General features: G+C 48.2%; 2 protein-coding genes across 5 annotated transcripts in view; one reads left to right on the top strand and one right to left on the bottom strand.

Annotated features, from left to right (window-relative positions):
* NDOR1 (NADPH dependent diflavin oxidoreductase 1) overlaps positions 1–14,873 on the top strand; it is a 145,681-nt gene that overhangs the window by 10,849 nt on the left and 119,959 nt on the right. The gene's annotated exons all lie outside the window — the stretch shown is intronic.
* Positions 1–14,873, bottom strand: part of EXD3 (exonuclease 3'-5' domain containing 3) — a 252,914-nt gene that overhangs the window by 184,045 nt on the left and 53,996 nt on the right. For 2 of the 4 annotated variants that reach the window (XM_079324085.1, XM_079324083.1), the window contains exon 3: positions 14,689–14,797. In XM_079324085.1, the coding sequence (XP_079180211.1) occupies positions 14,689–14,725 (37 nt within the window). In that variant the 5' untranslated portion in view covers positions 14,726–14,797. Of the gene's footprint in view, positions 1–14,688; positions 14,801–14,873 lie in introns of all 4 variants that reach the window. The other 2 variants (XM_079324084.1, XM_079324086.1) reach the window with 1 other exon arrangement.

Raw genomic sequence — 14,873 nt, 5'->3', positions numbered from 1 at the left:
GATTGTGACACCTTCCAGGTGTTCAAACCCTGCCTCCCTTTAATGAGCACATGTAACATAAATAAACCTTTCAGTTTATAATTATGAGGAGTCAGCACTTGGTGATTGATCCCAATCTCTACTGACTGCAGTGATGAGTCCCCCACTAAAGACTGAAAGCAGCCAGAGGTGTTCCTTGCCCTGCTCAGGTAGCAGTGCCTGCAGGGACAGGAATGCTGCCAGGAAAGGCTGCTCCATTTCCACCACAGAATCCAACAGAGCCTAATTTACAAGAGGATCAGATGTCATGAAACTATTTTATTTCAGAAACAATACACTGCTCTGCTTTGCCACCATTTCCAGAGCTCCAAGAAATGGTGCTAAATGGTGCTAATACTCTCCCCATCCCAACAAGCCATTCCTTCACTGTGACTCCCACAAAAGGCAAATATGCTCGAGAATGTCTAACTGTGCATTTAGCTGAGCTCACACAGCAAGGAAATGAAGCAAGATGACAGAGAGAGTCCTTTATTTGGCCTGTTTGGCTCACTCCAGCCTTGGCTCAGTGTCCAGTTTCAGCTGCTGTTTTCTGATCCACAGAGCTTTGAACTCAGCTGCACCAAGCCCTTCACATCTCAGGAGAGAAGGAACTGCACCAGTGACCAGAGTCCGGAGCTCCTCACACCACACACCTCCCCTGTAATTGTAACATTAAAGACACAGCCTGTGGGGAGGTCTGGGAGGCCAGCTTCACCAAGGGAAAGAAAGGCATTACTTACTTGTTCCTCCAGCTCTTCATCCACACATTTGGATTCTCCTTCTGCACTAATGCAATCAGTGGGAGGATCTACATCAGATAGGAGGGGAAAATATCCCAAAACGCTCTGAGTTCCTCACTTGTAATCACCTGACTGGGAACATCTCTGTCACCAGAAACTTCATGTAAGATGAATGGTTCCACATTCATCAAACAGTTGTGACTGCTCTGTTTCTCCAGCCCTGTGATGACAGCCACCTCCTGCTTGCCAGGAGAGACACAAAGGCCCCTGAGGTCTCCCTACAGCAGATGAAGACTCCCACAGCTGGGACTGGTACTGAAATAAAGGGATTGCATCACCTAACACACTGCCACAGGCTGGCCCAGGCATCCCTGGAAACTGTAGAGCCAGTTTATGTTTTGTTCATAGACCAGATGGAAAAGTCAGCCCGGAGTGATTATCCCAGCCCAGTTCTCTGCCTGTACTGAGACCAGGGAAAAGCTTTATTCCAATCCAGGAGTGATTACCCCAGCCCAGTTCTCTGCCTGTATTGAGAGCAGGGGAAAAGCTTTATTCCAATCCAGGAGTGATTACCCCAGCCCAGTTCTCTGCCTGTATTGAGAGCAGGGGAAAAGCTTAATTCCAATCCAACTGAGATGGTTGTTTCACTTAGGAGGAAATATTTTGCTTCACTTTAGGAAGGAGATCAGTATCTAAAGGCTTAGCTTTTTGTGGCTCTTTATCATCTTCCACACAGACCTGATTAACACAAACTTTTAACTCAGTGATGCTCCTTGCAAGGTACAGGCCAGGAATTCCTCCATGAGTCTCTGGTTTGGATCTACTCTGTTAATGTACCAACATACAATCACATATCACAGAATTAGTCCTATTGAATGTGTGTTCTCTAATATCCTTGCATAAGCTTACACCAAGCACACAACCACACAATGGCTGGGGCTCCATCTGGCTTTGCAGGCAATATTCATCTCAAGTTCCTCATTTGGTTCCTCTAGACAAAAGCCAGAATGCCTCAGGAGCCATTAGCTGATGCCATGCTTTCCTGGAATCACTCTGTGAAGCCATAGCTTGGTCTGTGCTGCTGACTACATCATTACTGAAAAGCCAGAATTAGGAAATATGGTGGAAAATGAGGTGCACAGGCAGAACATGGAGAAAATGTCCTGCTGGAGAGAGAAAAGGGAAATGAACGGTGTATTGAAAAAAAGAGAAGTTTTTCTAGAAAAGAAGCCAGCCTTTCTCAATGGAAACAAAAATCATTCTCTAACTAAGGGCAAGTGAGATCCTTTCCATTCTGAGAAATTTGAGTTATGAAAACATAATAGGAACCCTCAGCATTTGGCTGATACATGCTTGATTTCTAAGTGAGTCAGAAGTTCACATTCCTTCTACTGCAGCCTCCCAACTGAAAACAATCCCCACACTTAAAGCACAAGAATAATAAAGCACACATATGCTTCTTATAAAACAATCCTTACAAATAACCATGCCTTTTGTTTTCATAATGACTAAAATTCATCATTTCCCCCCAAAAAGCACAGATCAAACAAAATGCACCCTCATTAAAAGAGAAGGTTCGCTTGGCTGAGCACAACAGGCAGTGACATTGCTCTCTTATTTTCTTAGTGCTTTTTGTCTATGGAGAGATGGGAGAGCAGCTCCCCAGGGGAGCAGCTCCAAACAGAGCTTTGCTCCCCCACATCAGCCCTGAGAGCATCCTCATTCCTCTCCCTCCCAGAGTGTACAGACACCTGAGCAACAACATCACAGAATCCCAGACTGTTTTGGGCTGGAAAGGACCTTGAAGCCCATCCAGTGCCACCCCTGCCATGGCAGGGACCCCTCCCACTGTCCCAGCTGCTCCAGCCCCAGTGTCCAGCCTGGCCTTGGGCACTGCCAGGGATCCAGGGGCAGCCACAGCTGCTCTGGGCACCCTGTGCCAGCCCTGCCCACCCTGCCAGGGAACAATTCCTGCCCAATATCCCATCCAGCCCTGCCCTCTGGCAGTGGGAGTCATTCCCTGTGTCCTGTCCCTCCATCCCTTGTCCCCAGTCCCTCTCCAGCTCTCCTGGAGTCTCTTTAGGCCCTGGCAGGGGCTCTGAGCTCTCCCTGGATCCTTCTCCTCTCCAGTTGAGCACCCCCAGCTGTCCCAACGTGGCTCAGAGCAGAGGGGCTCCAGCTCTGGCAGCAGCTCTTGGGCTCCTCTGGACTCTCCAGCAGCTCCACATCTTTCCTGTGCTGGGCCCCAGGGCTGGGGCAGCTCTGCAGGTGGGATCTCACCTGAGCAGGGCAGAGGGGCAGAATCCCCTCACAACACCAGGGCACCACACCCAGCACAGGGGCAGAGGGTGCCCTTGAGAGCTGGTGCCAACACAACAAATAAAAATGAAACCTTACCAAGGCGTCACCAGCTCTGGAACATCCTCACAGCACCTGAGATGACCCAGCCTGGGCAGCAGAAACCTCCCTTGCCAGGAGTGGAGGAGCCTGTCCCACACTGTCACCCTGAACAAGGTTTGACATCACCTCAGACAAACAGAGGTCATTTGGGGACGATTTCAGGGCACCCTGGCTGGACAAGGAGAAGTACAGTGATTTGTACAGAAATAACAATTCTAAAAATTACACCAAGAGTTTGCTTTCTAGGCAGTTAATGAAATCCAATCTGAAAAAGCCTAAAAATGTAACAACCATAAACCTTTTGCAATAATTGTCCACACTCTCACATGGCTTCCTCCTCAGTCACACGGGCTCCAACCTCAGTGTTATGGGCTCTGCAGCACCAGGATGACAATCTGGCACAGGACAGTGGGGACACTCATGGGAGGGGAGAACAGCACTGCAGTCCCTCGTTCCCTTCCCATTTGACTCCTCTCCCTCCACCCTCATGCCTAGGCACAGCCAGAGGGGTGCTCAAGGCCCTAAGCTTGGTGGATCCCTGTCCTCACCAAACAAGGGTTTGTATTCTTGTGTTCAAAATTGTTTAAACAAGACTCACAGTTTCATCACACAATTTTTCTTTTCTTTCAAAAATTCAGCCAGGCTACCCTTACTTCCTTTAGGCACCAGTTCTGTGCATTTTTTCAGTGATGAAGAGAATTAGGTTTTTTTCCCATAAACCAGCTCAGAGTTGAGGGAAGGGAGAGGAATGAGTCACCACAGTCCCACAATCAGTGCCATGGAATGAGCCCATCCTCACATCCCACTGTCCTGCCAATCTCCTCAGGCCAGGAACAGAAGGATCTGTCACAGCCAGGGTGCCAGTTAATATCCTTACACTGAGTTAAGGGCACTTCCATAGAAATGGAAATTCATTTAAAAAACACCTAAAACAGCACTCCAGAAAACTAACTGTTTCTTCTTTCAAACTTATCAACCCTGCAAAGAGAAGAAAACTGATATTGTCCAGGATAAAAGGGGAAACTTCTTAATTATGTAAGAGACTGAGACTGCCAGGAACAGCAGCAGCCCCAGAGGACTCAAGCACAGGATGGGAAAGAATCTTCAGATCCACAGTACTACCACAGAGCTAAAATGATATCTATATTTTTGCCTCCAGACATCCCTGGAAAACCCCAGGTTCTAAACCAAACAACCTTTAAATGTGTGTCCTAAGCAGTTTTATATGAAAAAACCCACCTGGTAATTCTACAAAGCTTTAGTACATATTTTGAAGCCATCCAACTTTCTTTTGAGAACAGTAACAATAGCTTGATTCTTGTATAACAGACATTGCCACCTTTTCTTCTGCCAGTTTCTCACTTGAGCACATTTCAGCAGCAGCACAGATGCTGAATAGGGGTAGGGCCTCTCCCTTTGCAAGGTCAGTGTGTAGGGTGGTCACGGGCTGAGCCAGCCTGGCCCTGGACAGAGCCAGGAGTGCTGGGCAGTAGAGGTGTCACTAGCCTTGCAAGTGTCCAAAAAAGGTGAAGATGTGGCACCTGGGGACATGGTGACATGTTTACTCAGGTAAACAGAGTGGAGGAGACCCATCTGTCCAGGCTGAATCAGGCTCTCCAGAGACAGAGAGAAATTGCTGTTTTGCTTATGTTGAATAAAACAGTGGTTAAACCCCTAAGTTAAAATAGTTTCTCCTTCTTCCTCTGGCTAATTACATCTCAGAGTGGCAGATTAAAACTCCATCTTGGGTAGAATCCCAGACTAGTTTGTTGGAAGGGTCCTTAAAGACCATCTCATTCCAACTCCCCTGCCATGGGCAGGGACACCTTCCACTAGGCCAGCACTGACACTTAGAATTATCAGAACCTTCAAACAATGTGTTCTTCATCCATATTTCTGCTGCAGCTTTTGAAAATCCCACCCTGAGGTGACAGGAATAGTTGCAATCACTCCCAAATACTAAATCTGCTCCCTCCACCCACAAAGCTCTCCAGGTGACCCTTAAGTGACTGCAGAACAGCCAGATGCTTTTCCCAAAGCTGGCTGGCTCCAGCCACTTGTCTCCAGGACACGCTGCAGATGTTACACACAGGCTCAGGCAGAGCCTTGCCCAGCCCCTCATACCACACTCCCACTGACTTCAGAGCTGCCTCTGAGCCCTTCCAATGCTCCTAGCACCAAATCCATGGCCAAATAAAAGGTCCCACTGCTACTTAAAACAAAACTAGTGATAGCTGTTCCCTTCCAATATTTATAGCTGCACTGCCTAGATAAAATAAAAATCCCTATTTTTGCCACGCCCTGCACATCGAAGTCATAGCTCTGGGGAGGCTAAGTGGAAAAGCCAGGATACCTGTCAGCTCAGCACTAATGTGTTTGAAGGGATTTGGTGGTTTCCATGGCAATGGGGAGGGTAAGGGGCTGCCTGGTTCCAGCTCTGACTGACGCACATCTCAAACAATCGCTCTCTTCCTGTTCGTATGGCACAAGAAAAACAGGATGCTGAGAGGTGTTTATCTGAGAGAGCCAGATAAGCAAGCGCACTGCGAGTTCTCAAAGGATAGGAGTTCACCAATGAGATCTTACAGACCTTCTGTGGAAAAAAAAAATCCCACTGCTGCCGTGCTGAACGTGATTAAATTATGCATGGAAAGGTCCTTTCCCTTGGAAGCCGCAGGAAACTGTGCAGAGCTGGTATATGAGCCCTGAATACCAATGGAAAGTCTCTTTAGTGTGTGGGACTGAGTTACAGTGCTGAATGAAAGCACAGAACCAGCTCAGTGTGTGACAGATCCCACCCCAAGCCCTGTCTGGGGCCCACTGGGGGTGGGCTGCACAGAGTGGGGGGCTGCCACAGCCCTGGGGCTGCACAGACAGCTCAGCCTGCTCTAAAGGGCTCCAGCCCACCAGCTCACAGGCACTTCTCAGGCCTCCCACCCAACCTGAGGGAAATGGCAGCATTTTAAATGTCCCTCAGTGCCTGAGAGGGAATCTGCCCACTTCTCATCCCAACTTCATCAGTGCCAGAACCTGCCAACCACACAGTCAGCAATTAATTACCTGCTCTCTAATCACCACGAGCTGGTACAGCCCAGCAGCACTCTGGGGTTTAGAGCTGAAAATCTCATGTTCAAAAAGCACAGCAGCGTTGTCCAGGGGTGGTTCTGCAGCAGAGGAAGGCACCTTCACACCCCTGTCACACGTGGACATAGGCAATACCCCTGTCCAAAGGCTGGGCAAAGCCACAGCATGAAACCAGGGTCTGGCTGGACATACTGGAGCTGATCTGGGGTCACAGTGCTTTACTGCATCTCTCCTGCTGATTTACAGAATCACAGAATCTCCTGAGCTGGAAGTGACTCACAAAGACCATGCAGCCCAACACCAGAATTCCAGCTGTACCAGTCCCATCCATGTGGCCACCAAAACTATCCCATCATAGCCAGGAATTGTTACAGCTCAGTTCTCTAAGAACAGGTCTGGTTCCCAAAACCCTGTAAGAAACAACAGCTGAGCTTTACCACCTGTGTCATCCACACTGAAGGCCACAGGATAGGACAGATCTGTATGAAAAAGTGGATTTGTACTTTATGCAAATTTTGTTTTCCCAGTCACTGCACATATTTAAGACACTATCAAAGGAACAAAATGGGAACCCAATCATTGTCTCTGGCTTGGATGGCTTACAGATCAACTCCCAGCCTTTAATTCTAGGAAGTGAGTGACCATGGAGCCTCCTGACAGCCAAGGGCCCCCCCTTTTCCATCTGACTTGCTGTTTTCTTGGAAGTAGCCAGGTTAAGGCTGCCCCATTCAGCCTGCAGTGGAATGTGGGGCAGATGGAAAGAGGGAAAGACAGACACACACTGCAAAGACTGACACAAAGTCTGGTGGTGGGATGAAAGAGCACAGAACGAAGGCAGGGCCCAGCCAAGCCAAACAAAGTTTTCCTTGAGTGATTACATCTGCTGGAGAGTCCCCAGCTTGCACTCTCCTTGCTGAGAAATTCTTTTAATTGTGTCTAGGACATTTTAAAAATCCCAAGAAAAGCTCCTCTGTAATCATTGGAGCTCTGAACTGTGTGAACTTTTGTAGTGCTGAATTGCCAATAGCTTGCTGCAAACCTCTGCCACCGAAGCAGGGCTTTGCTGAGGGAGAGCCCTGGGGAGGGCAAACTGGTAATAAATCTCCATTTCTTTTTTCCCAAGGAAAAACAAACAATTTAGACAAATTCTTCTCCCTCCCAATGTCTGTATAGCTCAGTGCAAAGTGCATCCAGCAGAAAATGAAAAGAGATCTGTTCTCAGATTAGCCAAAATTAAGTAAGGTTAACTGAGCGATGTGTAGAGCCAAAGCCTACAGCTGTGAAGTGGGCAACTCTCAGGGGCCAGCAGGGATGGTGGACCTTCCACAGCCACCAGAGCCACTCAGTGCTGGGGGAGGGAGAAGGGGAACAGTGGGGCAGGAGTGTATGGCCAGATCTGCACTACACAGCACCACAAGGTGCCAGGGGCAAGTCCTTGCAGATATGAAAATCAACACTTGTGAGCCAGAAAGACAGAGAAATATTAAGTCATCTTCAAGGGCCGTGACCTTGCCTTGACCAAACACACTTCAGGTGTTACCTGAATGCTACTGTCCTGGGCTTCACACCACAGGTCCACATCCCTTGTCTGTGGCAAACCTCCTCCATCTTCAGGCCTGTTTTCACAGCATTATCTTCCCTCCACCCTCACTGTGATAACCAGAAATGCCAGAGGGTTGACAGACTCCAAGCACCTCATTTCTGTCCTTCAGAACCCAAGCACCTGCCTGCACCCTCAGGTAACTGGGTATTTGTGTTTGCCATATGTGAGGGTCAGTCACTGGAGGCCACTACAAAGGGAAGGCTCAATGTCAAAGACCAAATCAAAAATAACAAGATGGGTGAGCTGCCTCCCCTGGCCACAGTCACACAACCCACCGTGCCACAGGGTGGGGTAGCCCACTAAGGAGGGAACACCAACCTGTCTGTGCCCCTAAAACAGCCAGCCAAAGGTGGGCTTGGTGTGTGCACATTTCCTCAAGCACTATGAATGAACACCTAGATGTAATTCACCACTTGGCTGCTGCCAAGACATTCTACTTAAGATATGAGCTGTCCAAAAGCAAAGCAACTCATTCTCATTAGAATCACAGAATCCTCTGAGCTGGAGGGACCTCCCCAGGATCAGCCAGTGCAGCCCCTGTCCCTGGCCAGACCCCCCAACAATCCCAGCCTGTCCATCCCTGGTGTCCAAACGCTCCTGGAGCTCTGGCAGCCTCGGGGCCGTGCCCATTCCCTGGGGAGCCTGGGCAGTGCCAGCACCTCTGGGGGAGGGAAGAGCCTTGCCCTGAGCTCCAGCCTGAGCCTGGGCAGTGCCAGCACCTCTGGGGGAGGGAAGAGCCTTGCCCTGAGCTCCAGCCTGAGCCTGCCCTAGCCCAGCTCCAGCTGTTTCCTGGCTCCTGTCCCTGTCACAGAGGGCAGAGATCAGAGCTGCCTCTGCTTCACCTGCACAAAAATGAACTTGGTCAAAACATGTATCTACTCTTGCTGGGCCACGGAATTGAAGCGACTCAGTGAAGGCTCCAAGGTACCAGCAGAGGAGCAAAGGGGTGACTTATGTGTCAGGACTGGGTGCAAGGGCATGAGAGAGCAGGGCAGGAGCAAGGCCTTTCTCTTGCAGCTGTGATTTAGCTGTTTGATCAGTCAGCACTTCCACTTGCTCCATTCTGCCAGAACACACATCTTTCCTTATCACACAGAATTCATAGTACTGACTGCACATCAGGTAGTGACACCTATCCTTTAGAGACCTGACAGGTGCTGGGGTTTTATGTGCTCTACCGTAGAAGACAAGATTCCAGCTGAAGACAAACTCACACATCAGCCCCAGGACAGGATTTCTCAGCTTGCTGCTCCTGGGGGGCTGTAGGCTGATCAGCACCCCAAACCCCTGGAGCAGAGTCACCAGCACTGCCAAAGGATGTCAATGCACAGGTGGGTGTCAGCATCATCCAGATTTGTGTTTTAAATATATTGTCTTATAGAAACTTTAAAACATTATCCATAATTTTAGAACAGGATTTATCCTTGCAATAGGCAGCCTAACCAGGCAGAGCCACCTCCTCTGCTCCCAGACCCTGCATTTCAGAAAGTACAGCACAGCCAGGATCACACCATGTGGAAACACCAGCTCAGTGTCTGTTGAACATCTCAGCAAGGCTGAAAGAAACCTCAGTGGAGAGAAATACTAGATGTGGCTGAGGGAAGGGGGAAAGTCAGACCAGGTGGCAGCTCAGAGACACAGAGCCTGATCAGGACCTGAGCAATGGAACTGGTGTCTCTCCAGCCCCCAGGTACAGGGAACAAAAAGTTTGAGGGCCAAGGAACACCATTTGAAAACATCCACTGCAATAATCCCAGTCCTTAAAACTATGGAGGGTTCCCTGAAACCCTCTGGTTTGCTGGGGAGGAGGTTGGGATTTTTTTAATACTTATTTGCCTCTTGTTTTTGACCTGGTAGATAACGTTCACTTCCAGTAACTGTTGACCAAAGTGGAAAAGGAGGATTTAACAATAAAGTGCAAGAGTCCATCACAAGTAATGGCAACCCATGTGCTCTTATGAAACAATAACACACCAACATAAAATAAATCAGTGCCTTTTAATTGAACAATGTAAATTGCCCTCCCACCTGCTGTGACTCTCCATAAGGAGAAAAAGCTGGCAGGGTATTTAGCAAGCTGTCTGTCCCAATCCCACTCTGCACTGGCCTCCTGCCCTGGGGTTAGACTGTAGGACTCTGTCATCTCTTGCACTCGTATGACCTAAGAAAGGGAATGCGGCCTTTTTCCCACAAGCCCAGAGTGAGAACATCATAAAAGCTGAACTTTAGCCCCCTTTTTGGGCAGGCAGCACAATAGCAAGGAGGATGCTGTTACTCCCCAGAGGCTTTGCTGCTGAAAAACATCACCAAGCTCAAGTAAAAGGTCAGTAGTTAGGATTGCATCTCTTGTTTTCTTCAGTTTTCCTCCTCCGTCAAAGGCAGTTCAACATTCTTTGCACACCCCCCTCCCTCCTTCTGAGAAATGCAGGAAGGAAGTGCTTGCAAAATAGTTTAATTTAAAAGAAGGCACAATCACACACAGCAAACCCTGCTGCAGCCTCTGAGCAGGACATGCCCACTGCTCCCAGTTCCCAGTGCAGCACAAACGAGTCCCTGCTGGGCAGAGCTGTTCCTCCCTCCCCACTCACACGGGCAGGGCTGTGCTCCCAACACCTGGCCTGGAGAGCTGTGCCTACGTGCTGCAGGCAGCCCCTGCTCCCCCAGAGCACTCAGCACATCTGCCCAGGGAGCCAGGGCTGTGCAGCAGGACAAGAAGGATGCAGGGAGTCCTGCAGCCTCCCAGGGCACTGCATGGTATCAGGCACCAAGTGGCAGCACCATGGTCCTGACTGCAGGACAGTGTCACCTCCTGTCTCTCTCATAACTAGTGCTTGTTTGATTTCACAGGATGTTCTTCCACCAAGGCTTGTTATCTAAGCCTTGCTAGGGTTTGGGAAGGCATTTGGGACAGTTGGATTTAACTTGACCCTTTTCTTCACTCTAGATTTATGTCAAAGAACCAGAGTGGGTGGAAACAGCTGTTATACTCCATGCCTTTTTGCAAAGAAGAATGTAGAGACGAGCAGGCAATTCCTGGAAAACTCCTTCATCATCCATCAGTTTCTGCTGTATGACCACATACCCAACCTAAACATCATTCTTCCCAGGCACATGGTGTTTCTGTATCCCTGGGCAAACAGCACTTACTATCACAAGCCTATTTCTTGGTCTTTTCCAAGACTCTGGCAGTCCCAAGGACTTTCCTTGAGCCATGAATCACAACAGTCATGTGTCAGGACAGGCTGGCAGTCCCTTCCTGCTCTCCCTTCTCTGAGAACTGCTAGTGCTCCCAGCCCAGTGTCCTGAAGCAAACCCCTGGGTGCCTGCAGCCTGTCCCAGCGCCTGCAGTGGATCCGCTCCTGTTCCAGGGTCCCCTCACTGCTCCTGGCTTCATCTCCAGCTGCCATTCTTGGACTTCATGGGACACTGCCAACAAAGCACAGTCCTGGCTCTCCTTTAACCCATTGTGGCACAGTGCATCACTAGATTAATGAAATAACAGTGCATGAAGCACCTGAGCAGAATCACACCTGTGAGCACTCGAGTGCTGCCTCCTCCCAAACAGGATGCCCAGGACAAGCAAACACATAATCAATTATTTTCTAGATGGAAATTTAAAAATGCTGCATGCTGTTAACGTGAGCACTTTCCTGTGTACACTCACACAGCTCCACAAGGGGAAGATTAATGCCCTCCCAAACAGGGAAATGAGAGTACCAAATGCCCCCAGCAGGCTGGGGACTGGGGGACTGCAGCAGAACCTGAAACCAGGTTGCTGAGTTTGGCTTTTTTTATTTTAAAGTTGACAGCTTCAATTTCCAGAATCTACACCCAGCACTGAGCATGGGGAAACCTGCTGTTCTCTAGCATTAGGCCAGATGGGTAAATTTTTGGGATTAATGTTTTCATAACCATGCAGCCAGGACTGCTGTTTATTATCTATCCCAACCTAGTAACTTCTTGCCTTATTCTCTTTTTCACTTGCTGTTGCTTATGTGCATTTCTGATAGATTTAAAAATAAGTGTTAGTACTGCAGAAGTACCTTCAGCTTTAAAATGAGGGTTCCATAATCCTGCATTCTTTAAAGGTCTTAAATTAAAAAAAAAAAATCTGTCTGTTGTAAAGGATTTAAGGAGCTTACTGCCCACTCCATGCCTGCTGCAAGTCCAGACAAAGGACAATAAAAATGTGAAACAGGAGAAGGAATGAAAGAACCCCAGAAAGACACGTCTGACTGGGAAGAGGAGGTGCTCCTTCAGGTAGTCAGCACAGAGCTTGACCACTCCTTCAGTGAAAAATTTTTTTTAATATCTAATCTAAACCTCCCCTGTTGCAACTAATGCCAATTCATTTTGTCCTATCCCCTGGCACAGGGCAAAAAAGACCAAACCACCACCTCACTATGACCTCACGTTAGGTACTTGTAGGGAGGAATTCCCAGCTCAAGGTTTGTGAGGATACTAAAGCCATACTGAAAAATATAAACACAAATAGTTGGTTTAAGGAATGGTTAAAAACAGGTTACAGAGCAGACAGACCTGAAAATATGACCCAAATATTGTAATGCAGCATTTAAACAAAAGCAGTGATACAGGGGAAAAATCCCAGTTCAGTTCTGAGCCTCTTCTTGGTGAGAATCCTGTTCAGCAAAGGTGATCCAGTCAAAGGTGAGGCCCCCACCTGACTTGCTTCCTCCTTCTGTAGGGCATCACAAACAGCTTTGCCTCAGCACTGCCCTGAAGAGCTTACAGAAAGCTCTGCCTCTGTCCCAGCACCCCCAGTGACCCACACATCTGCACCCAGAGCATCCCCAGCACCAGCCAGCACAGCAGCCTCAGCAAACACCCACCCTCTGCCTCCTTTCCTCTGTCTCATCTGTTGAGATGCTTCTTGGAAGGAGAGCTTTGATTATTAAGGTAGTTAATGCTAAAGGGAAGGGCAGTAAATGTGCAGTGCCTGCTGCCAGAGCAGGCTGGCTGGTGCTGGCCCAGGCTCTGCTCCCAGGCTCTGCTCCTGCTGTTTATCCCGCCCGGGTGTTTTCCCCTCGCACTCTGCGATTGTTTGGCCGGGCTGGTGATGGATGGTGGAGAGGGCTGTGTCTGGAAATGTTCCTGAGCCATCAGGAAGCCAAGGGGGCCTTTGCCAGCACTTCCTTCCTGCATACAAGGGGAGGACAGAATGGGAAAAACCTTGGCTGTCTCTCACCCTGAGAAAAGGTCTCCCCTTCCAGCTGTATTACAGTAACAATATTTTAATCTTGCACAAGATTATGATATCCTTCCTCTCTAAGTATAGCTCCAGTGGCAGCTCAGAGAATGAAGTGAACCAACAATGTAAAACTCAATAGGTGGTGCTAGAAGCTGAACAAATGGAGGTCCAGATTGGAAGATCCCTATCTTCAGGCAGGATATAAATCAGCAGTGATCACACTTGTCCTAACCCAGGACTGAGCTCCAAGAGCAACCAGGACTAAGCAGTTCAACAGGAGGTGTAAAATGTACATAATCAATACATAAAAATGTGTCCCTCTGGAGAGTTTAATTCCTGTGCCTGTTTTAGAGAGTGGATCTAAACTCAAACCACAACATTTATTACAAAAAATAAGGCTGCAATGAGCAATCTATGAATATTCTGACCAGACATTTCTCACAAGCACCTAGGATGTGTTATAGAGACTTGAATGTCTTTTTCCCCAACCCCAGCCACTAGGTCCTTCTGTGAATGATTCATGAATCTCCATGACATCCTGATGTGTCATCATCACCTGTTCACAGTAATAAAAGTACATGCTGAATATTAGAGAATAGATATTTCATGTTACCACAGGAATTTTTCTAAAACTTTCCATTTTTGAGCCCCAGATTCAAACCCATGGACAATGGCAAGGGCTTTAGTGTAGGCAGATCTTCAGAAGCCCAAACTGCTTTGCCCCAGCCATGTGGCCTGGGACAGTCAGAGTAGGGCACATGGGTGGTGGCTCTGAGGACCCCTCTCCCTGCTGGCCCAGCAAGGGGAGATCCCAGCAGCCCCCTCATTTGTCTGGGCAAGTTTGCCCAGACCAGTCTACAAAAGGGAGGAAGAAATTCTCAGGACTCTTGACAACAAAACTCCCCAAACCTGTGAGCAGACATGTCTCCTAACAGCCTCTATTTCTGACAAAGGCCTCAGACAAAAAAGACCTCACCCATGAACAAAGAGTGGGGAACAATGGGAACTGTCAAAAAATAGCCCTCACGTCAGAGCTAAGAATGCCCCTTGACACTTCCAAAAAAGCCCAGGCTGAGCAGAGCCTGGGAGGCTGCAGGCACAGCTCCTGGCATCCTCCTCTCCCAGCATAAACTGCCAGCAGCACTCAGTGAGGCTCAACTCCCACAGCCAAAGATGGGGATGGAGGAAGAGAACAAATTTATGGCAGGTCTGAGCCAAAAGTAACAAATCCCTGTCCATCCAATCTGACCCTTGGACTTGATGGGACATACCTGACAACAGTGTGTTCACATCTTCCCTTATGCAAAGGGTAACCAATCACCAAAGCAATTAATGAGAAAACTAAGTTATGGCAAAAAGCAGAATGATTTGTCTACCACAATAATAAAACTCCTGGGTTCTTCTGAATTGGTGAGAACTCATAAAAAAAATTGCTAGAAAAATTTTCAACCTGGACTAGAATTCTAAGAATGCTGATATCCAGATGTGGACAGGAAACCTCAAAGATCCAGTAATCTTTTTGGCATGTAATTTAGCATTGATTCACATGTTTTGCTTTATTTGTGACTCAGCATTCTCCTCCAATAGCAGTAACAAAATAAATGGAAAGCAAATCATGCTGAATGAAAACTCACCCGTGGGCTGATCACTTGAGTAACTGTTCTGATTCATCCTCCCAAAGGTGGCACCAGATCAGGATGCTGATGTTGGAGGTCTAAACTCAGAGATGCAGCCCAACTCTTGCTTCTAGAAAGAAAATACAGAGTTACTGTCAAACTGTAGAAACTTCATCCTGTGTGAGAAAGGGAGTGCCTTGTGT

Source organism: Erithacus rubecula (assembly GCF_903797595.1).
Source record: "Erithacus rubecula genome assembly, chromosome: 21".
Taxonomy (NCBI): Eukaryota; Metazoa; Chordata; class Aves; order Passeriformes; family Muscicapidae; genus Erithacus; species Erithacus rubecula.
The sequence above is the reverse complement of the archived record's forward strand: the minus strand, read 5'-3'. Positions and strand labels throughout refer to the sequence as shown.